The following is a 24,880-nucleotide window of genomic DNA, read 5'->3' as shown; positions in this document are numbered from 1 at the left end:
CAGTGTTTGAATTTTGAATCCACATTTATAGTTACTTTTGTCATGCAGTGTGTTTCTTTTATTTTGCTCCTACATACAAGTTAAAGAGGTTGTAACCCTGGTGTTTTTCACTTTAATGCATCCAAAGCATTAAGGTGAAAAACACCTGGCAGTGACTGGCCCCCCAGCCCCCCCATTTTACTTACCTGATCCCTGGAATTTCCCTCACCGGAGACGCATTCTTCATCTGTCCGGGGTTCTTGGCTCTTGATTGGATAGATTGATAGCAGCATAGCCATTGGATCCTGCTGCTGTCAATCAATGAAGCTGGCACTGTGGGGTGGGGCTGAGTCCTACATTCGGAGTCCATGGACGCCGAATGCTGGACTCGGGAGTGTACCCGCAAGGTGAGCACTTCTCCTAGGAGGTTATCTGATGTGGGTGAAGAGAGCGACCCAGACATTGGGGATCTGGGCCACTCTGTGCAAAGCTAATTGCACAGTGGAGGTAAGTATGACATGTTTGTTATTTAAAACAAAACGAACCAAAGCTTTACAATCACTTTAACATTATACACCTGAAAAAAACTGAACGCTTACTGATTTTAAATTAATCTTGATTACAAGGTTTTTTTCCATCTCAATTACAAGCCTTTTTCCCTGTAATCAACTTAAAGCATGCAGCATCTGACTTGCTCAAGAGTCTAAAGCTGTGTACACAAACCCTTAGGCAAATGTTTTAACATATTACAATAAAATAAATATGTACTTTTGGCTGCAGGTTTCTTCTCAGCTTTAGTCTTCTCTTTTGGCTCTTCCTTTTTTGCTTCTGAAATTAAGCAGCCAAAATATTAGCAAATTGATCACAACAGATGATTGTTCAGATGCTACTGTAATAGGAAAAACTTCAAGCAAATATGATTAAATGACCATTCAAATAACTCTGATTTTATTGCCAAAGAATCAACAATTGTTTCATCATAAATGACATCATCAGGGGGACATGATCATAGCTTGGACTTTTATGCAAATGTACTGCTTAATAAACTGACTGTTGAGACAGTATCACACTATGTGTAGTAGACATGTGCAGAGTAAAATATTTTGTTTCGGAATTTCGTTTTCATCCGAAAAATTAATTTAGTTACTCCCGAAATTTGTTTTTATTTATTTTGTTTTTCGTTCAAAAATTGCATTCGTCTGAAAATCCACATGAATTACGGTTGAATCTGTCTTTGAAGGCTTATGGTGTCTGTCGAATGTATAAAGTGTTTGGAGACCCGGGTCCTGCCCCAGGGGACATGTATCAATGCAAAAAAAAAAGTTTTAAAAACTCCAGTTTTTTCGGGAGCAGTGATTTTAATAATGATTAAAGTGAAACAATAAAAGTGTAATATTCCTTTAAATCTCGTTGGGGGGGGGGGGGGTGTCTATAATATGCCTGTGAAGGGGCGCATGTTTCTGGTGCTTAGAACTGTCCCTGCACAAAGTGTCATTTATGCAGGAAAAAAAGTTTAAAATCTTTAAAATCACTCGCAGCTATTATGAATTGTCGGCTCCGTAATACACAGAACACTTATTGAAAGTCATTGATAAAATAATAAATAAAAAAGCGTGGAGGTCCCCCAAATTCAATTACCAGGCCCTTCAGGTCTGGTATGGATATTAAGCGGAACCCTGCGTCAAATTAATTTTTTCTTTTTACGTGGTTGTCCCCCTAAAAATCCATACCAGACCCTTTATCCGAGCACGCAAGGCAAGGCGAGAGAGCACCCCCCCTTCCTCCTGAACCGTACCAGGCCACATGCCCTCAACATTGGGAGGATGCTTTGGGGGGTCTGTGACCCCTCAAAGCACCTTGTCCCATGTTGATGCGGAGAAGGGCCTCATCCCCACAACCCTGGCCGGTGGGCTTATCAGAATCTGGAAGCCCCCTTTAACAAGGGGACCCCCAGATCCTTGCCCCCCCTGTTTGAAATGGTCAGGGGGTACAAAAGTACCCCTACCATTTCACAAAGAAAGTGTAAAAAATAGTTAAATAAGACAAACACACTTTTGGGTGACCCCACCCCCTCTGATGTAACGGAAACCTGCCTGTGTTACATCAGAGGGGTGCGGGGTCACCCAAACGTCATGGGGAAGCCCGGGTTTCCCCTTGTGTCAGAGGGTGGCGGGTCTGGTGATGGGTGGCCCCGCCCTCCGCATATAACAAAAGTCAGGCCGCCGGAATCCCCGCAGTGTCTCCTCCGTGGAGACAGAAGATGGATGGATTCGCTGCACTGATTCAGTTCAGCCATCACGGGACCCCGGAGAGATGATCGTCCGCTGGATAGCAAGAGTGGATTACCACCTCTGGAAGCTTTTTTTTTATTTTTTGTATTTTTAATAAAGGAATTTTTCAAAAGTGTGTTTGTCTTATTTAACTATTTTTTATACTTTCTTTGGGAAATGGTAGGGGTTATTTTGTACCCCCTTACCGTTTCAAACAGGGGGGCCGGGATCTGGGGGTCCCCTTGTTAAAGGGGGCTTCCAGATTCTGATAAGCCCCCCGCCCACAGACCCCCACAACCCCCGGCCAGGGTTGTGGGGATGAGGCCCTTCTCCGCATCAACATGGGGACAAGGTGCTTTGAGGGGGTCACAGACCCCCAAAGCATCATCCCAATGTTGAGGGCAATGTTGAGGGCATGTGGCCTGGTACGGTTCAGGAGGGGGGGGTCGCTCTCTCATCCCCCCTCTTTTCCTGCGGCCTGCCAGGTTGCGTGCTTGGATAAAGGGTCTGGTATGGATTTTTGGGGGGACCCCAAGTCAATTTTTTTTTTAATTTGACGCGGGGTTCCCCTTAATATCCATACCAGACCTCACAGCAGAACATGCGAACAGACAAAACATTTGTTCAAACACCGTTAAAGCCTATGGGACTCAAACGTGAAAAATCAAAAGTGCTAATTTTAAAGGCGAATATACGTATAAGTTATTGTCATAAAGAGTGTTTGGGGATCCGGGTCCTGCCCCAAGGGACATGTATCAATGTAAAAAAAAAGTTTTAAAAATGGGCGTTTTTTCGAGAGTAGTGATTTTAAGAATGCTTAAAGGGAAACAATAAAAGTGTAATATTCCTTTAAATATCGTGCCTGGGGGTGTCAATAGTATGCCTGTAAAGTTGCCCATTTTTCCTGCGTTTATAACTGTCCCTGCACAAAATGATATTTCGAAAGGAATAAGTAATTTAACCACTTAACAACCGTCCATTGCCGATTAACGGCTTCAGGGTGGTTGTTTAACTCTGAGAGGCCGTTAATTAACGGCATCCCAGAATTCTGCTCTCGCGCGCCCCCCTGGGGCGCGCACACGAGATCATCTGTGACCGCCGGGTCCAGTGGACCCGGCGCATCACGGTAAACGGCCGCTCGTCGCAGCCGTTTACCATGTGATCGCTCCGTCAAATGACGGAGTGATCACTTGTAAACAAACCGGCGTCATAACATGACGCCGCTTCCTCCCTCCCCCTCTCTGTACCGATGGGTACAGCGGAGGGGAAAGAGATCGGTGTCAGCAGCAATGTGGGCTGCATCTGCAGTGCCCACATCGCTGCTCACCGAATTTAACCCCTCAATTCCCTGCAATACTCTGCAATACCCTGCAATACCCTGCAGTACCCTGCAGTACCCTGCAGTACTCTGCCATTACTCTGCAGTACCCCGCCATTACTCTGCAGTACCCCGCCATTACTCTGCAGTACCCCGCCATTACGCTGCAATACCCCGCCAATACCCCGCAATACCCTGCCATAAATTGCCATACCCAGCCATACTCGGAGATACCCAGCCATAGACACCCCCCCACCCCTCACCACCCTCCGGTGCTTCTACCAACTCGCCAGTACGATCAAAGCCAGAATCTTTTTCTTTTTTTTTATTTCAGGCTTCCCTGCCTAGAGGTGAGATGTGGGGTCATATTGACCCCCAGATTTCACTGTAAAGAGGACCTGTCACCCCATATTCCTATTACAAGGGATGTTTACATTCCTTGTAATAGGAATAAAAGTGATCAAAAACTTATTTTTGGGGAAAAAAATGTCAAAACTAAAATAAATAAAGTAAAATTAACAATAATAAAAAAAAAAATTAAAGCGCCCCTGTCCCCATGTGCTCGCATGCAGAAGCGAACGCATACGTAAGCCCCGCCCACATATGAAAACTGTGTTCAAACCACACATGTGAGGTATCACCGCGAACGTTAGAGCGAGAGCAATAATTCTAGCCCTAGACCTCCTCTGCAACTCAAAACATGTAACCAGTAAAAAAAATGTAAAGCGTCGCCTATGGGGATTTTTTAAGTAGCGACGTTTGGCGCCATTCCACGGGCATGTGCAATTTTGAAGAGTGACATGTTTGATATCTATTTACTCAGCATAACTTCATCTTTCACTTTATGAAAAAATTGGGCTAACTTTACAGTTTTTTTTGTTTTTTTTAAGCACAAAGCGTTCAAAAAATTGCTGCGCAAATACCGTGTGAGATAAAAATTTGCAACGACCACCATTGTATTCTCCAGGGTCTTTGCTAAAAAAAAAATATATAATGTTTTGGGGTTCTCTGTAATTTTCTAGCAAATAAATGATGATTTTTACATGTAGGAGAGAAATGTCAGAATTGTCCTGGGTGCTCCAGAACGCCTGATGGCGCTCCCTGCATGTTGGGCCTCTGTATGTGGCCACACTGTGTAAAAGTCTCACACATGTGGTATCGCCGTACTCGAGAGTAACAGCAGAATGTGTTTTGGGGTGTAATTTGTGGTATGCATATGCTGTGTGTGAGAAATAACCTGATAATATGACAATTTTGTGGAAAAAAAAAAAAAAAAAAGGAAAAAAAATCTTGATTTTGCAAAGAATTGTGGGAAAAAATTACAACTTCAAAAAACTCATCATGCCTCTTACTAAATACATTGGAATGTCTTCTTTCCAAAAAGGGGTCATTTGGGGGGTATTTGTACTTTTATGGCATGTTAGGGTCTCAAGAATTGAAATAGGCCGTCAGTCCTTCAGGTGTGATCAATTTTCAGATATTGGCACCATAGCTTGTGGACTCTAACTTTCACAAAAACCAAATAATATCCACCAATTTGTACTTATTTTTACCAAAGATATGTAGTAGTATAAATTTTGGCCAAAATTTATGGAGAAAAAATTACTAATCTGCTAAATTTTATAACAGAAACGAAGAAAAATTCCTTTTTTAGCAGAATTTTCGGTCTTTTTTCTTTTATAGCACAAAAAAAAAAAACTGAGAGGTGATTAAATACCACCAAAAGAAAGCTCTATTTGTGTGAAAAAAAGGACAAAAATTTCATATAGGTCCAGTGTTGCATGACTGAGTAATTGTCATTCAAAATGTGAGAGCACCAAAAGCTGAAAATTGGTCTGGTTATTAAGGGTGTTTAAGTGCCCAGTGGTCAAGTGGTTAAAACTGCTTGTGGGTGTAATGTAATGTTGTTGTCCCCAGCCCATTACCAGGCCCTTTGGGTCTGGTATGGACATTAAGGGGAACCCCACACTCAAATAATAATAAAAAAAGGTGTGGGGGCCCCCAGGCCCTATATACTCTGAACAGCAGCAGTATACAGGTGGTTCCCGGGTTACAAACAAGATAGGGAAGTTAGATTTGTTCTTAAGTTGAATCTGTTTGTAATTTGGAACAGGTACATTTTGTAAGTGTAGCTTCAGGCAAAAAATCTATTTTTAAGCTTTTTGGATAACATAGGGAAGGGTTATCATCACCGCTAAAGAAATAAAAAATAAAAATTACTGCGCTCCTAGTTTAATAAAAGAATATTTCACCACACAACTAAAGCTGCAGCTACCAGGATGTGATACACATCTAAAAGATCAATACGCAAAAAAATGTATGTGGCTGCGCTAATTTATCATCACCGCTGTAACATTTGGTTTGCTGTCTGTGCCCCTGTTCAGAAGATTTCACCTCACTTTCTGTCCCAATGACAATTGAATTTAGGAAATTTTGGGTTATTAGGGAAACAAGGATTGGTGATAAAGCATCAGTGGAGACACCTTTTACTCATAACTCTTACAGGAGAGAATTTCCCTTCCTAGGGGTAGATTTTCTTTCACTTCCTGTTGTTTCCCTCCTTTTCTAAGTAGGAATCATTTGTAAGTTGGATGTTTGAAAATAGGGGACAGCCTGTATATACTATACGGCCTGCCCTATACACTCTGTGGATAATTGGGCCTTAGGTGTTGGTGGTATCAGAATACTGTAAGCCCTCACAGTTACTCTTGGTGGGCGCTGGAATGGGCCCTGCTGTGAAGTATTATATCAAGAATTGTAATTATGTACCCCTGTTAAACAAGGGCATCAAAATTGGGCCTTAGGTGGTGGTAGTGGCGGTGGTGGTGGCACAACACTGTAAAACCTCACAGATACTATTACCGTATATACTCGAGTATAGGCCGACCCGAATATAAGCCGAGGCCCCCAATTTACCCCCAAAAAAACTGGCAAACTTATTGACTCGTGTATAAGCCGAGGGTGAGACATGCCTGTCCATCCCTGTGTGTGTGTCCGTCCATCCCTGTGTGTCCGTCCATCCCTGTGTGTCCGTCCATCCCTGTGTGTCCGTCCATCCATCCCTGTGTGTGTGTGTGTCCATCCATCCATCCATCCCTGTGTGTGTGTGTCTCCATCCATCCATCCCTGTGTGTGTGTGTCTCCATCCATCCATCCCTGTGTGTGTGTGTCTCCATCCATCCATCCATCCCTGTGTGTGTGTGTCTCCATCCATCCATCCATCCCTGTGTGTGTGTGTCTCCGTGTGTGTGTGTGTGTGTGTGTGTGTGTGTGTGTGTGTGTCCAGCCTACCTGAATTTCCCAGCAGCCTGTGTTCCGCCTATCACGGACATCGTATCATCCTCGTCCGTAGTACGAGGATGATACGATGTCCGTGATAGGCGGAACACAGGCTGCTGGGAAATTCAGTGTTCCGCCTATCACAGGCGAAGGCGGAGCCGGAGGCGCGGCTTTTGAATTATAGAATGGCCGCTGTCTGTCTGCTCGACACGCTGATCGAGCGGGCAGACAGCGATGACTCGAGTATAAGCCGAGGGGGGCACTTTCAGCCTCAAAAAAGAGGCTGAAAATCTCGGCTTATACTCGAGTATATACGGTAAATACACTGCAGCTAACTGAATAACCTGCATGCCTGCTCAATCTAAATTACACTCCCTCTCAACTCTCCAACAACACACTACATGGGGCCAACATGCAGGCAGCCTTATATAGTGTGGGGCATGGACTTAGTCCCCCTGAACCATGATTGGCCAAAGGCCAATTATGACTCTCTTAACTGAGGGCACTGGGATTGGCCAAAGCATTCAGGTCATGGTGCATGCTTTGGCCAATCATCATACAGCAATGCACTGCGCTACCACAGTGCATTAGGGGCCATTACGCGCCGCTCAAATTTGGCATGAACGGCCCATAGTTTTGTTCAGTTTTCGATAAACGGGCGAACAGCCAATGTTAGGGTTGAACTCATGTTCGACCCCAACAGAAAGCTCATCCCTAATTAGGATCATTAGGTATAATGTTGTAGGTATATATGCTGCAATAGGCCTTGAGAACACAAGTCACCTGTCCCATATTAGGGACACAGGAGCTTCTGATACATATTTTTGCAGCATTTTTTACTTTTTTTTTGACCCAAAATGCAGTCAAGATTGATTATAAAAGTTACTTTACAGAATATCAACACGTGGAATAGGATGACAATATCATGTCCCTAAGGTGGCCCCTGAGCCGACCAGCCAACCAAACACTGTACGGGGGACTTAGAAGACTAATGCCACATACACACAATCAGACTTTCCAGCAGACTAGGTCCAACGGTCTTCCTGACGGACTTTCGGCAGCGTTCCGATGGACTTTCTGAGCGAGCGTACTTGCGCACACACGAACAGACTTTCCAGCAGACTAGGTCTAACGGACTTTCCGATGGACTTTCAGCTGCATTCCGACAGACTTTCAGAATGAACAGACTTGCCCACACACGGACTAAAGTCCATTCATTTTGAACATGACTCCAGGTATGATGGGACTAGAAAGAGAAGTCAATGTCACAGCTTTCATCGGCGAGATTGACACCTTGCGAGCCCCGTCACCTGGTATAGGTTCTAAGAGGACCCTCCTACGCTGAAAAAAACTGCATGGGGTCCCCCTAAAGTCCATACCAGACCCTTATCCGACCATGCAGCCTGACCGGTCAGGAAAGGGGGTGGGGAAGAGCGAGCGTTCCCCCTTGTCCTGAAGCATACCAGGCTGCATGTCCCCAGATCCCAGGCCCCCATCCTATGTGAATAAGTATGGGGTACATCGTACCCGTACCCATTCACCTGGGGGAAAAAGTGTCAATAAAAAAAACACACTACACAGGTTTTTAAAGTAGTTTATTAGGCAGCTCCGGGGGTCTTCTTCCAACTTCGGGGGGCTCTTCTGACTTCTCATTTTCCGGTTCTTCTCCTGCTCTCTTGCCTCTTCTCCCGCTCTCCAGTTCTTCTGCCGGGCTCCTCCGCTATCTTCTGCCGCTCTTTTGCTAGCGGTGGCCCGGCTTTCTCCTTCGACGTCACCATCTTCTTCTTCTTCTTCTGTTCTTCCGATGTTGACACAACGCTCTCTCCTGCTGTAATGCCATGGACACGGTGCGCAATGACTTATATAGGCATAAAGGGTGGGGTCACCAGAACGTATTTCCGGCGGGAAGATTTAAAACACGTTTTATTTCTAGGTCCGTCTGACTTTTGGGAAGAAAAAGTCAGACAGAGTCTACACACGATCGAATTGTCCAACAAATTCCAGTCTGTCGGACCAAGTCTGCCGGAAAGTCCGATCGTTTGTACGGGGCATTAGAAATTCTGTGGAGCTTACGATCATTCATTCATTGAAAATCTGAAGCCTACATCCTTTCATATGCTTCCGCTCTCATGTCTCCTTTTCCTTTCTATTGAACTCTCTTAAAGTGGAAGTAAACCTATCTGTGCCAGAAATGAAACACTGCCATCTGTTGTGCTTTCAACCAAACTGTCAAATCAACCAATGGCTGGTGTCAAAACTGATCACATGTGCAGCATCATGGCATTTGAAGATTAAACTGAGGCAAAGAGGGCAGCTTCCTTGGCTGAAAACAATAGGATGTTTTACTTACACTTTAACTTAATAAAGTTCTTTCAGTTGGTGAAATCAAACTGAGGAAAGTTGGTCCAAAGATCAGTGTTTTGGATATGTAGAGGGGGTTTTATTTCCAGGTTCAAAATCCAATCCACAAATATTCCTTTACTGCCTAATCAAGGGTTTCTGTAAACATTTACAAAACTCAACTGAATCTTACATTATTTATAGTGCTAATAAAGCATGTATCCCAAATGCTTTAATATTTCACGGTATTCAACTAAATGTTACATTTTTATAACGTGAATGCTTTACATTTTACTCAACAACAGGTGCTAAATCAGTACCATATCCACTGAATGCCAAATATCTAGAGATTAACCCATCCACATAAATGCAGTTGTGACAGATGTCCAAGGTTAAAGATCGGATAATTTATTTTTATTTTTAACTTTTTCAACTCTCAGCAGATAACTATCATTACATGTAAATAAACAGCTGCTGAGTTTCGGCTTGAGCTCAGGATCGATAAAAAAAAAAAAAAAAAAAAAAAAAAAAACACAATTATATAAACTGCACCTTTGTTATTTGGCACATAAATGTTTTCAGAGAAGCATACCATAATACAGCAAAACCTTCTTGTTATATCTATTACTATTATCTTAAAGAAAAAGACTGCCAGTTACTAACCTTTGGCTGGGGCCTTTTTCTCAGCTTTCTCTTTTTTTTCAGTTTCCTTTGCAACTTCTGAAACCATATAGAAATGTTAAAGATTATGGTAAGGCAAATTCTCCTAGTAATAACATAGTAACATAGTATTACCACACAACATAGTAGGTCCACAACAAAAAAAAGGGATTGCATCTTCAATTTTTTGATATGTGTTTGGTGGAAAATTGAGGAGGTCCATCTTGTAAGAAGTATACTTGCTACACGGCAGAAGTGTTCCACTTTAGTTTAAATATATTATATATACAGTATATATAAACAATATACATTTGTAATTATTTATCTCAAATTACAAAATATACTGATTTATCATGTACCTAATAAGTAAAGTTACAGAAGAGAAACTGTGCACACTTAGGCTAGGCTCGCACCGATGTGGTGTGGGGAACACCACCATCTGTGAGAACTGAACGTGCTCCAACAAATGTTTCTTTGCTTTAAAACATATGCAATGCAATGCTGTGCATTTATATGTTAAGTGGCTTTAATGTTTGTAGAATTTCATCTGTAAATCTTGTGCAGAGTTGGATCTGTCATATACCTTCTAGGCCATTTATTTAAAATGATTATTTTACCAATAATATAGTACTACATCAAAGCTGAAAATGTGCATATAGACACCCAGTTAACCTTTAAATTGAAAGTAGTTGGTTTATTTTCACAGGTTAGGTTTCATTTACACACCTAACTTTAGGCCTGGTTCACACTACTGTAATTTCAGATGGAACTTGAGTTGCCTGGAATTGCATCACAAGGGAAATGACATTGTTTTTGATGGTGTCCATTTACATCAGTATGACTTTGGAAAAGATTCCTGTACTACTTTGGTGCAATTTCAATGCAATTTTGGCACCGTAGAATATAATGTACAAACCTAATCCAAGTTGCATTCAAGTAGCACTACATAATCACACTAAAATTTGGATCAAAATTGTATTGCAATAGTGTGAACCAAGCCTTATGCATTAAATGTACCTTTCACTGTAGATATACAGTATGTTATATGTACTGTCGTTAGGGTTGGATAGGTTTCAAATTGAGAAATAAGCTTTTGTCTATTCATACAGTTTGCAAATAATCAGATATTTGTTAAAGGCAAAAAAAAAAACAAAAAAAAAAAAAAAAACAACACGAGTTACCTTTGGCTGGGGCTCTCTTTGCAGCCTGTTTTTCTGTTTTTTCTTTAGCACTTACTGAAAAAAAAAAAAAAGGTATATGATTATGATGAAAATAAGGACTTCTTACTTTGTTCACAACAGCATGCTTGGATGGGTACTAAGTTTTGGTGCATGCCCTGAATTAAAATGAGGTACCCTAAAGCAGTATAACGTAACACATCTTTCTCTATTTTATGTACAATGTTCGATCCCCTGCCAGGTCTTCTCTTATGTCTGTATTATCGCCTTACCCAGTATAACAATTAAAAATTCAAAATGGCTTTACAGTAGACATGTGCATTCGTTTTCGTCCGAATGCATTTTCGTCCGAATTTCAGCTATTTTCGTTTTCGTTTTGACAAACGATAACGAAAGCACAAAATCCGAAAAACGAAAGATCCGACATAAATAAATGCTTTATTTTCGTTTTCATTGTTACAACAGTTCGATATAGAATAGGAGATTCGACATGACTCTGACGATAACAATCTGTCTATAGAACCTGTGGTCGAATGTGCTTAACCTTACCTCTATTAGTCCAAGATTATATAGAGAAAATATTCGACAGAGAAAAAAGATTTGACAGAGAGAAAAGATTCTGCAAGTTACTGTCCTAAAAAGTGTTTGGGGACCCGGGTCCTGCCCCAGGGGACATGTATCAATGCAAAAAAAAGTTTTAAAAACGGCCGTTTTTTCGGGAGCAGTGATTTTAATAATGATTAAAGTGAAACAATAAAAGTGTAATATTCCTTTAAATTTCGTAGGGGGGGGTTGTCTATAGTATGCCTGTGAAGGGGCGCATGTTTCCCGTGCTTAGAACTGTCCCAGCACAAAGTGTCATTTATGCAGGAAAAAAAGTCCTTTAAAATCACTCGCAGCTATAATGAATTGTCGGCTCCCGTAATACAGAGAACACTCATTGAAAGTCATTGATAAAAAAATAAATAAATAAATTAAAAAAAAAGCGTGGGGGTCCCCCAAATTCAATTTCCAGGCCCTTCAGGTCTGGTATGGATATTAAGGGGAACCCTGCCTCAAATTTAAGAAAAAATTTGACGTGGGGTTCCCCCTAAATATCCATAACCAGACCCTTCAGGTCTGGTATGGATATTAAGGGGAACCCCGCATCAAATTTAAAAAAAATTTGACATGGGGTTCCCCCTAAAAATCCATACCAGACCCTTTATCCGAGCACGCAACCTGGCAGGCCGCAGGAAAAGAGGGGGGGACGAGAGAGCGGCCCCCCCTCCCTCCTGAACCGTACCAGGCCACATGCCCTCAACATTGGGAGGATGCTTTGGGGGTCCGTGACCCCTCAAAGCACCTTGTCCCCATGTTGATGAGGACAAGGGCCTCATCCCCACAACCCTGGCCGGTGGTTGTGGAGGTCTGCGGGCGGGGGGCTTATCAGAATCTGGAAGCCCCCTTTAACAAGGGGACCCCCAGATCCCGCCCCCCCCCCCTGTTTGAAATGGTAAGGGGGTACAGAAGTACCCCTACCATTTCACAAAGAAAGTGTAAAAAATGGTTAAATAAAACAAACACACTTTTGAAAAATTCCTTTATTAAAAATAAAAAAAAGATTCCAGCGGCGGTAATCCACTCTTGCTATCCAGCGACGGACGGTCAGCTCTCCATCGATGTCTCATGTCATCCAGCGCAGCGCAGCATCCTTCTTCTGTCTCCGTGGAGGAGACACTACAGACATTCCGGCGGCTTGACGTTTCTTATATAGGGTGGGCGGGGCCACCCGTCACCTGACCCCGCCCCCCTCTGACGCAAGGGGAAACCCGGGGTTCCCTGTGACGTAGGGGTGACCCGCACCCCTCTGATGTAACACAGGCAGGTTTCCGTTACATCAGAGGGGGGCGGGGTCACCCATACGTCACGGGGAACCCCGGGTTTCCCCTTGCGTCAGAGGGGGGCGGGGTCAGGTGACGGGTGGCCCCGCCCTCCGTATATAAGAAACGTCAGCGCCGGAATGCCTCCAGTGTCTCCGTGGAGGAGACAGAAGAAGGATGCTGCGCTGCGCTGGATGACATTAGACATCGATGGAGAGCTGACCGTCCGTCGCTGGATAGCAAGAGTGGATTACCGCCGCTGGAATCTTTTTTTATTTTTAATAAAGGAATTTTTAAAAAGTGTGTTTGTTTTATTTAAACATTTTTTACACTTTCTTTGTGAAATGGTAGGGGTACTTTTGTACCCCCTTACCATTTCAAACAGGGGGGGGGCCGGGATCTGGGGGTCCCCTTGTTAAAGGGGGCTTCCAGATTCTGATAAGCCCCCCGCCCGCAGACCTCCACAACCACCGGCCAGGGTTGTGGGGATGAGGCCCTTGTCCTCATCAACATGGGGACAATGTGCTTTGAGGGGTCACGGACCCCCAAAGCATCCTCCCAATGTTGAGGGCATGTGGCCTGGTACGGTTCAGGAGGGAGGGGGGGCCGCTCTCTCGTCCCCCCCTCTTTTCCTGCGGCCTGCCAGGTTGCGTGCTCGGATAAAGGGTCTGGTATGGATTTTTAGGGGGAACCCCACGTCAATTTTTTTTTTAATTTGACGCGGGGTTCCCCCTTGATATCCATACCAGACCTGAAGGGTCTGGTTATGGATATTTAGGGGGAACCCCACGTCAAATTTTTTCTTAAATTTGAGGCAGGGTTCTCCTTAATATCCATACCAGACCTGAAGGGCCTGGTAATTGAATTTGGGGGACCCCCACGCTTTTTTTTTTATTTATTTATTTATTTATTTTTTTATCAATGACTTTCAATGAGTGTTCTCTGTATTATGGGAGCTGACAATTCATTATAGCTGCGAGTGATTTTAAAGGACTTTTTTTCCTGCATAAATGACACTTTGTGCAGGGACAATTCTAAGCACGGGAAACATGCGCCCCTTCACAGGCATACTATAGACAACCCCCCCCTACGAAATTTAAAGGAATATTACACTTTTATTGTTTCACTTTAATCATTATTAAAATCACTGCTCCCGAAAAAACGGCCGTTTTTAAAACTTTTTTTTGCATTGATACATGTCCCCTGGGGCAGGACCCGGGTCCCCAAACACTTTTTAGGACAGTAACTTGCAAATTAGCCTTTAAAATTAGCACTTTAGATTTTGAACGTTGGAGTCCCATAGACTTTAATAGGGTTCTAAAGTATGCTATATAGTTAGCTCCGTCGAATCTTCTTTATACATTCGACAGACACCATAAGCCTTCCAAGACAGATTCGACCGTAATTCATGTGGATTTTCGGACGAATGCAATTTTTGAACGAAAAACGAAATAAATAAAAACGAATTTCGGGAGTAACTAAATAAATTAAGTTTTCAGACGAAAACGAAATTCCGAAACGAAATATTTTACTCTGCACATGTCTACTTTACAGCCAAACCACAGTTTCAATAAAAGTTTTGTTAACCCTTTCACATTACTTGGATTTCTGCATGAGTGGTTACTAATATGTAGCTTGATCTACAAGTAAAAATGCTAAGCGAACACAATCTGCCTAAATAAACTAATACCACAAGCCTCAAAACTGCATGTGCCTGCAAAAATTGTGAAAATTATTAAAAGGTGGCATTTTAACCACCTGACCTCCTTTACCTTCTTCATAACCAGGGCATTTTTTTTAATTTTCAGCACTGTGCTACTTTAACTGGCAGTTAAGTAGTCGTGCAACACTGTGCACAAATTACATTTATATAATTGTTTTCCCACAAATAGACCTTATTTTTAATGGTATTTGATCGCCACTGTGGTTTTAAAAAAAAGAAAAGAAAAGAAAAACGTTTTTTCCGTTATAAAACATAAAAATAAAAAAAAATAAAAAAAAATAAAAAATTCTTCATAAATTCTGACCAAAATGTAATCTACTACATGTCTTGGGTAAAAAAAAAAAAAAAAAAAAAAATCACAAGTGTATATTAATTGGTTTGTGTGAATGTGATTGCATCTATAAAACAGTGGTAAATTCACTTTAGAGTAAACTGTAAGTGATTAACCAAGAATTATTGGCCTCATTTCAATTTTATTGCCAACACAAGGGGGCTAACAAGCCCTCTATGTGATAACATTGATCAGGTAAAAAGGTACTCTTTATAGATTATCAGGGGACCATTAACCACTACCCACCCAGCCTATTGTCAATTTACAGCTAGGTGGGACATTCGTCGTTCTGGGTGGACGTCATACGACGATTTGTCACAGGCTGTGTGTATTGTGATTGGTCACAGAGATCACATGGTACTGGCAATGGGTGGGTACAGTGATCATTTTCCAGCTGTGTTCAGTGGACACAGCCGGTGAAAAATCACGCTGCTGCATGACCTCTTGGCGTCACGAAAGGTGTGTTCTGGGATGACATCATTTAACATATGTTTCCCAGAACAGTGCTCTGGCAGTCATAATAGTATAGGCCAGATGGGAAGGTGTTAATCAAGCTTTTAGCTGCTACCAGTTTAAACTGGCAATCAGCATTCTTATTATGAGTTGTGTTCAATATTTACAAACTGGAGCTGAATGGAACTTTAAAAGGAAAAGTTCACTTTAAAAAAAATTTAAAAAATTAAAAAATGCACATGTTTTTGCAGGTAAAAAAAAAAATGTGCATTTAGTTTTTTTTACTTGGAGCCTATAAAACATTACACCTGCAATCAGCAGATCCCAGGTGCCATGCATGACTCCTGCAGACTTGTCAGTGAATCTGTCTGCTCATATCTAGTATGGGCAGGTAGATGCACACTGACAGGAAGAGACAATGAACTACTAGAGCACAACAGCACCATGGTAGTTCATTGAGAACTAAAAGCAGACATCGGCAAAGGTTGTTAGTACTTGTAGTTTCCCATTCACAAAGCTCTGAGAATGAAAGATGCAGCCTGGTGGGTGGAGCCCACCAGGTCCATTTTCTTTTAAATAGTGACAAGTGGGGGGAGAAGATCCCTCACTTGTTGTCACTAGAGGCAAACTGTACAGGGACTGCAAGAGGCTGATGCGAGGCATGATGCAGATACTTACGCTGCTTGCATGCAAAAAAATTATTTATTCATGCATTAATAATTACAGAGCTGCATACATTTCTGCTTTTTATATCTGCTTAGAATTCAACTTTAAACAAAATAGCACTTATCCTTGCAAGGGTAACCCCATCATATATCTCTGAGATGTACTAACTTTTGTCAGTTACTTTTTTCTCAGCTTTTTCAGGTTTTTCCTTGGCAGCTACTGAAATAAATAGATACACAAATAAGAGACTGTGGAATTAAACTATTATACAGAAGTAAAACATACAAAAATCACAACTTACTGTATGTAAAAAAAGTGGTATTAGCCCTTGTACACACGGTCGGACATTCCGACAACAAAATCCGTTGGATTTTGTCTGACGGATTTTGTCCGAAACTGGTGTTGCAAACACACGGTCAGACAAAGTTGTCGGAAAATCCGATCGTACATAACGTGACGACGTTATTTCGTTACGACGGGACTACGTTCAGGCTAGTAGCCAATAGCTTTGGTCTAGGAATTTGATCTGAGCATGCGTGGCACTTTGTCCGATCGGAATTCTCTACACACAATTGGACAAAGTCCGATCGGATCATGTTGTCGGAAAGTTTTATAGCCCAGCTCTAAAACTTTGTCTGTCGGATATTCCACGGGAAACAGTCCGATGGAGCCCACACACAGTCAGATTATCCGACAACACGGTCCGATCGGACATTTTCCGTCGGAATGTCCTACCGTGTGTACAAGGGCTTAGACAAAAAAAGTTCTACATCCATCTCCTAATCAGTAACATACCCGTCTCAGTGCTTGTCTCTGCTACTATATTACAAATAAACCTTGTTAAAGGGACACTAAACTCTGGTTTTAAAAAATATATATATATTTAAGTATATATTCCTAACTCAAAATATATATATCTTATATTGCTCTCAGCCACCTCCTAGACACCCTCTCTTGCTCACTCTCAAGATTGACTAGGAACTATGGGCTATGCGATTTGTAGTGTACATGACCACAACTAACATGCACTTCTTGTTTCAAACAAATGGAAGTGGGGGGGTTCAGTAACTCACGGGGTATGTCACAAAGAGGTGTAAAACACAGCAAGGAACAATTTCATGAAAAATAGATTACAGGACGATTAAGTAGTAGGTGTGTATGGAAAATTTTTGAATAAAAAGGATATTGTTTGGTGTCACTTCAACTTCTTGAAGCTGACCAGAGAGGCCCTTTAAGTGGGCTTGGGAGGTTATAGTTATAGTTAGTAAGGTTGAATAAAGACACCAGTCCATCCAGTTCAACCTGAGTGTCTACAATTGTCCCTATCCCTGTACATTGCACACTCACATTGGTCCCTACCCTCAAGGAGCCCACAATCCAAGATCCCCATTCATATACTAGGGCCAATTTTGGACAGAAGCCAATTAACCTACCAGCATGTCTTTGGCGTGTGGGAGGAAGCCGAAGTACCCGGAGTAAACCCAGGCAGGCACAGGGAGAATATGCAAACTCCAGGCAGGTACTGTCGTGGTTGGGATTCCAAAAAGCCTTGACCGAGAGCCATTGGTGACAGCTCGGTGCGTGTGCTGGGAGAGTGATGTGACTGCACTCTTAGCACACAGCTTCCTGCTGCCATTAATGCATATGTGTGGTGGCTGGATGTTAAAGCCCACCTATCTATTTGCAGCATATATGCATTATGTGGTTGGTAAAAGGTTACGTTATCTTTAATGTCACCAACTAGTAAACACATGGATGGAAGGGTTTGACTGCTTTAACGGGTCATATATGGGATGAGAGAGGAACAGTTATAGCTTCATTGTTTTGTTTTTTAAAAGTAAAAAAAATAAAATAAAGTACAAGAGCTTAAAGTGTAACTATTAGCAAAATAAAAAAGTACACATTTGATGTGGTCTTTTAAAAGCATTAAACACAAATAAATTATCGACTGACTACATCAACAGGTAAAAAAAAAAAAGCTACTGTTTTTGCTAGCAATTTCTTACAGGGCTATATAGGTTACTGTTAGATCATGGATGTCTGTAGATGTAGAGATTTTAGTGTTAGGGTAGACTTATCCTATAAGTAAGTAAACCTCAGGAGCCATCTAAAGGCTAGGCCCACCTTTCTGACTATACTTTAAGTTATGTCCATATTTAGGCTTTAACATGAAATATGGTCAAAGACCGTAGCCACCAATGCCCTCCTCCATTACTGACTCCAGGGTTTTTTTCTTCCTGGAGCACCCTCTGTATTTTTTTTAAATTTGGTGCTGCTGTCCATTGTCCATGCCTTTTCCTGCACCGCACCATTTATTCACAGAACACGTGAGGTCACTGCACTTGTAGTCAACCAATACCTCTTCCAGCCCTGTAACTGAGCCCTCGTTCATACCAGTGCAATTTGTCATGTGATTTGACAGTTTAAAATCAAATGACAAGTCGCACCCCATTGCCAGAAATGGATCCATTCATATGGCAGTGACTCATGTCACAGCGATTATGAAAAAGTTTCCTGCACTATTTTTTTCCCAATTTCATTGCGAAATGAAAGTCGCAAGCCGCAATGAAATTGACAGTGCATTTCACACTGATCTGTGGCTTTAAAATCACGCTGAAGTAATGCAATTTCAAAGCTGCACCAGTGTGAACCACGGTTTAAGGTCCATACCTCGGTATTGACCTGGGCTGAAGCTATAGTCTGCAGGAGCCTGAGAATCGCACACGTGATCTACTGATCAAAACTGAAATTTTTGCAGGCTTCAATGCAAAACAAAATGCATTTTTTTAAGTCAAGTGGGGTGCCTTTATGTTTTTTTTTGCAAAAGCTTAGCTTTTAAAACCCATTCCATCTTAAAACCACCTTAATTCTCTGTTGATGCATTTTGACAAACTTCATGGAAATTACCAATTTTTTTCCAAAATTTTGACAAAGTAAAAACTCTTAGTTTCATGCATCCCTATTTAGCAACAAACTAATGACAATTGGAAACTTCTCCAAGAAGTTTCATAAGTGCATAAGTAAGAAAATTCAAAAGTAGGTTAAATAATATGTAATAGTATATCTATCATTGTTCTCCTTGAATGAAGCTTCAAACCTTTGTCTGCAGCTTTCTTCCCGGTTTTTTCTTTGGGTTCTGGCTTTTCTTTTGTAACTTCTAAAATGAGGCACAAAAATGTAATTAAATGGTATGCATATGAACTATGGAATTGCTTAAGAAACATAAGATACTGACATTTTTTTCTGCTCTCTTAGGCTGAAGAGAAGCTCAACACAATGCATTCAACAGAAAGCAATCACGCTAGCCCTTACACAACATTTTCTATATTCCAAAGTTTGGAGCTATTGAGTATTTTGCAGAGAGACATACAGTACCTGGTGCTTTCTTTTCAGCTTTTGTTTTTGGTTCAGATTTTTTCTTTTCTACAGGTGGATTAGAAATAAGAAATACATATGCTTTAAAAAGGTTAAGAGAAGACTTTTGAATGCAAATAAAAAGCAGAAGAAAAGAAAATTGGAGATATTGCCCGTACAACCAGATTCCAAACATAATTTTCTTCTTCTATACTCTGACAAAAAAAAAAAAAAAAACGGAAAAAAGAAAAAAAGAAAAACCCCGGCAGACTTTATGGACCACTCAGTCTTTTTTTTTTTTGCTGTCACTTTTCTGTGTTTCTGTAAACCTTGCCTTGAAAACCAAAATTTTAAGCTGAACTCCAGACACAATACATAGATACAATACATACTGTGTGTATAGTAGTAGTTTTGCTTGCCAAAGGGTTTTTATTTTTGTCTTTCTAGTTCTGAGATTTACATAATGCTGCCCCGTCTGACAGAGGGGGAGACCTGATTTTCTTTTCTGCAGTTGTTTAGCACTTACAGTTCCCTCCCCTAGCCTATGACTGGGCAATGAAAGAAAAAAAAAATGGTAGAATAGTAGTGAGCTCATCTCTTTATCTCTCTGTCTCTCAACCTATTATCTCCCCCTATCAGCAAGATCCTTGTTAACAAATGTGCATGCATTGCACCCGATTGGCTGCAAATCCTGTTCCTTCCTCACCCAGATTGAGTTCTACTAAATATGAGTTTGAAAAAGGGTTGATAGCAGGTCAACTCCATGTTCCCACACAGCTTAGATTTAAAAATAATAAATGTATTAATATAAAAATACTGAACTGCATTCATTTTTTTTTCTATTCTGTCTGGAATTCAGATGTAAAGCCCAATTGGCCACCGTGGATTTAAATTTTTTCTTTGTTTCTGTTTTTAAACACATGCACTGTTGTTTCCCCATTTCTGTTCAACTATCACATTATTATAGTACTTTTTTTCCCACTAGCAGTTACTGACCTTTGGGAGGAGCTTCCTTTTCAATCTTAGCTTTCTTAGGTGTTTCTTTTACTACAGCTAAAAAGAAACAAATACATTAACCACTTTCAGACCGGACCAATTTGCTGGTCAAAGACCAGACCACTTTTTGCGATTCGGCACTGCGTCGATTTAACTGACAATTGCGCGGTCGTGCGACGTGGCTCCCAAACAAAATTGACGTCCTTTTTTTCCCACAAATAGAGCTTTTTGGTGGTATTTGATCACCCCTGCGGTTTTTATTTTTTGCGCTATAAACAAAAATAGAGCGACAATTTTGAAAAAAAACGCATTATTTTTTACTTTTTGTTATAATAAATAACCCCCAAAAATATATAAAAAAACATTTTTTTCCCTCAGTTTAGGCCGATACGTATTCTTCTACATATTTTTGGTAAAAAAAAAATCGCAATAAGCGATTATTGATTGGTTTTCGCAAAAGTTATAGCGTTTACAAAATAGGGATAGTTTTATAGCATTTTTATTAATAATTTTTTATTATCTTTTTTTTTTACTAGTAATGGCGGCGATCAGCGATTTTTATTGTGACTGCGACATTGTGGGGGACCCATCGGACATTTTTGACACATTTTTGGGACCATTGTCATTTATACAGTAATCACTGCTATATAAATGCAGTGATTCCTGTGTAAATGACACTGGCAGTGAAAGGGTTAACCAGTGGGTGGCAGTGTAGGGGTTAAGTGTTCCTAGGGGAGTGTTACTAACTGTGGGGGGGTTGGGCTTTCATTTAGTGTACACTGATCTCTGCTCCAATCACATGGAGCAGAGATCAGCATCACTAGTTGCTAGGCAGAATAGACAAATGTTGTTTACACAGCATTTGCTCTATTCGGCCGCTCCGTGAGACGATCGCGGGGATGCCCATGGCGATCGAGTCCGCGGGTCCCGCGACCGGACTCACGGGGGTCCCGACCAGCGCGGGAGCGCGCCGCCGCGGCGCGCTCCCGATGGCAGGGCGGCATCGAATATTGGACGTACCTGTATGCCAATATGCCTGCCCGTGCCATTCTGTCGACGTACATCGTCGTGCGCTGGTCGGGAAGTGGTTAAGCAGTGCAGTACTGAAAATAGTGAGGACAAAGTGCTTCTGCAGATTCGTTATTTTTACAAGGTATGTACCATCATCCCCAGCTTTCCAAAAAATATAGGAGTTGATTTAATATATTTATTTATATTCTGCAGCAGCATTGCAGCTTCTTTTGTCACCAGCCTGCTTATTAGACTGTAACTATTGTCACACTGCTGAGTTTTTCCCTGCGCTTCCATTCTTCTATGTCACATTCATTCCCATGTGTTTTAAATGCATTTTAACAACACCAACATTCACATAATTAAAGGTTTGTGTTGGTGGAAAGAATTTTACATTTTAGGTCTTTTTAAAAACAGAGGCTCGGAATGTGGGCATTACCTAGGGCAATCTGCATGTAAATTAAGACCACCTAGGCAGGGGGGGACTGACAAATTATGGGGCCCCCGGCAATAGGAGATTATGGGGCCCCCGGGAAATAGGAGAAGATTATGGGGCCCCTGGGCAATAGGAGATTATGGGGCCCCCCAGGCAATAGATTATGGGGCCACACAGTATACACACACGCACACACATACAGTATACACACACACACACACACACACACACAGAATACACATACACACACACTGAAAAGGTACTGGAGAGGCTTGAGATTTTTTAAAAACAGATTTTACATACCGTCCCTGGTTTTATTGAGGCTGGCAGCCCTGATGGGGCCCCTTAGTGGCATGAGGCCCTTGGGCAGTGCCTGAATAGTCAGTCCGCCCCTGCACCTAGGAATGTCACCTCCTTCAGACTGACATTTACCTATCAAGGCATTTGATATTTCAGAACTTCTAAGAGTCAAGCCACTGCTTGCATCAGGGCTAAGGCTCTTGAGAGGAGTAGCTGTGATGATTTCAGGAAGAGCCCCATGCAGGCCCTCTCCACCAGCCATGATCTACTAATATCACAAGAAAAAAAAACACCTAATCATGATAGTCACTGGGTCTAAAAGGATTTTGGTTGAAAAGTTTGAAGATTTTATTAAAAGTTGAATTACTATATTGATGAGGTGGTAGAAAGAAACCAGAAAAGGCAAAATATTAGCAAAAGATTTAACTTCAAGTATCTGTGAACCAAACACTTTTTTTCATAAAGGAAGGTTAAACTAATTCAGGATTGGCGAACGTTTTGGCCCAAGCATAAGTTCAGGCTGAACTTTGGTTGTTCTGCGAACACCGAACAATATGCGGTATTCAGGGGAAAATTGAAAGCCGCCAGAACACTGTTAAAGTCTATGGGACACCAACATGAAAAATCAAAAGTGCTAATTTTAAAGGCTTATATGCAAGTTATTGTCATAAAAAGTGTTTGGGGACCCTGGTCCTGCCCCAGGGGACATGTATCAATGCAATTTTTTTATTTTTTTAAATGGCCGTTTTTTCGGGAGCAGTGATTTTTAATGGTTTTGCTACTTTAGAACAGTATCACAGCAAATGACATTTCTAAAGGAAAAATTGTCACTTAAAACTGATCGCAGCTGTAATGAATTGTCGGGTCTTGGCAATATAGGTAAAACTCACTTAAAAAGTCCATTAAGAGGCCCTTTGGGTCTAATATGAATATTAAGGGGAACTCCGAACCAATTTTTTTTTTTTTATTGTGTGGGGGTCCCCCTAAAATCCATACCAGGCCCTTCGGTTCTGATATGGAAATTAAAGGGAACCCTGTGCCAAATAAAAAAAATTAAAAACGGTGTAAAGGCCCCCCCAAAATCTATACCAGACCCTTATTCGAGAATGCAACCTGGCCGAAGGAAAGGGGGACGAGAGAGCGCCTCCCTCCTGAACTGTACCAGGCCACATGCCCTCAACATGGGGAGGGTGCTGTGGGATAGCCCCCAAAGCCCCAAGTCCCCATGACTTCCCCGTGGCATTAGAGGGGGTGGGGTCACCGGTTTACATCACCAGATGGCCTCACCCTCAGTTATATAAGAACTGTCACAAGCGAAGAAACGTTAGATGATGGGAGCCTCCCATGAAGTCGGATCAGTCGTGGATTTTTTTCTTTTTTGGTCCAGACAGTGTGATAGAAGAAGATGAATGGACATCATGGGACATTTTTAATTTTATTTTTTAATAAAGGACTTGTCCTAAGCTCTGTTTTGTCACTTTTAACATTTTGACACTATTTTTGTGAAATGGAGTCTCCTTGTTAAAAGGGGGCTTCCAGATTCAGACAAGCCACCCACTCACAGACCTCCACAACCACTGGGCAAGGATTTTGGGGATGAGGCCCTTGTCCCCATCAACATGGGGACAAGGTGCTTTGGGAGTCTACCCCAAAGCACCCTCCCCATTTTGAGGGCATGTGGCCTGGTATAGTTCAGAAGGGGGGACACTCTCACCCCCCCTATTTCCCTGTGACTTGCCAGGTTGCATGCTCAGATAAGGGTCTGGTATGGATTGTGGGGGGCCCTACGCAATTTTTTTTTTATTTGGCACAGGGTTCCCCTTAATTTACATATCAGACTCGAAGGTCCTGGTATGGATTTTAGGGGAACCCCCACACATTTTTTTTTTTTACATTTTGGTTTGGGGTTCCCCTTAATATTCATACCAGACTCAAAAGGCCTGGTAATGGACTGGGCGGGATCCTATGCTCTTTTTTCAAGTTTTATCTATATTGTCGAGACCCGACAATTCATTGTAGCCACAATCGGTTTTAAATGATATTTTTTCCTTTTTTCAAATTCATTTTACTGTGGTACGGTTCTAAACATGGTGAAAATAGACCACTTCACAGGCGTACTATAGACAACCCCCCCCCGGCATAATATTGAAATAAATATTTCATTTCTATTGTTTTACTTTAAGCATTAAAAAAAATAAATAAAAAAAAATAAAATCACTGCTCTCAAAAAAAAATTCAATTTTTAAAAACATTTTTTTGCATTGATACATGTCACCTGGGGCAGGACCCAGGTCCCCATAAACTTTTTATGACTATAAAACTTGATAACTTGCATATAGGCCTTTAAAATTAGCACTTTTGATTATTCCTGTTCGTGTCTCATAGACTTTAATGGTGTTCGTGTGTTCTGACAAATTTTTTGCCTATTCGTATGTTCTGCATCGAACTGAAAAGGAGGGTGTTTGGCTCATCCCTAAAATTAAAGTCAGTTCCATCTTTGTCTCATTGTGGAGAATTCCCTTCACTTCCTGCCATGTAGACTCAACATAAAAATTATAGGATATCTTTTCAATGGAAGGGAAATAATCTCTTGGACACTATTCCTGTTCTTGCAGCAACTTAAACATTTATGTTTAGCCTCACTTTAATTCCCATTCTAAATCTCAATAACGGGGACACAAATAGCAATAAAAATGTCTATCCCCTCACTTCTCTATCCAAACC

General features: G+C 41.5%; 1 protein-coding gene across 50 annotated transcripts in view; it reads right to left on the bottom strand.

Moving 5' to 3' along the window:
- Nucleotides 1-24,880, bottom strand: part of TRDN (triadin) — a 1,056,665-nt gene that overhangs the window by 772,949 nt on the left and 258,836 nt on the right. For 48 of the 50 annotated variants that reach the window (XM_077486957.1, XM_077486959.1, XM_077486986.1 and 45 more), the window contains 7 exons: nt 20,410-20,466; nt 19,435-19,482; nt 19,157-19,216; nt 16,228-16,278; nt 11,028-11,081; nt 9,850-9,906; nt 748-807 (listed from right to left, as the gene is read on the bottom strand). In XM_077486957.1, the coding sequence (XP_077343083.1) occupies nt 748-807; nt 9,850-9,906; nt 11,028-11,081; nt 16,228-16,278; nt 19,157-19,216; nt 19,435-19,482; nt 20,410-20,466 (387 nt within the window). The remainder of the gene's footprint in view (nt 1-747; nt 808-9,849; nt 9,907-11,027; nt 11,082-16,227; nt 16,279-19,156; nt 19,217-19,434; nt 19,483-20,409; nt 20,467-24,880) is intronic. The other 2 variants (XM_077486960.1, XM_077487004.1) reach the window with 2 other exon arrangements.

The sequence above is a fragment of the Lithobates pipiens genome, unplaced genomic scaffold, assembly GCF_037356315.1.
Source record: "Lithobates pipiens isolate NorthernLeopardFrog02 unplaced genomic scaffold, aLitPip1_a1.2 Scaffold_18, whole genome shotgun sequence".
Lineage (NCBI taxonomy): Eukaryota > Metazoa > Chordata > Amphibia > Anura > Ranidae > Lithobates > Lithobates pipiens.
The sequence above is the reverse complement of the archived record's forward strand: the minus strand, read 5'-3'. Positions and strand labels throughout refer to the sequence as shown.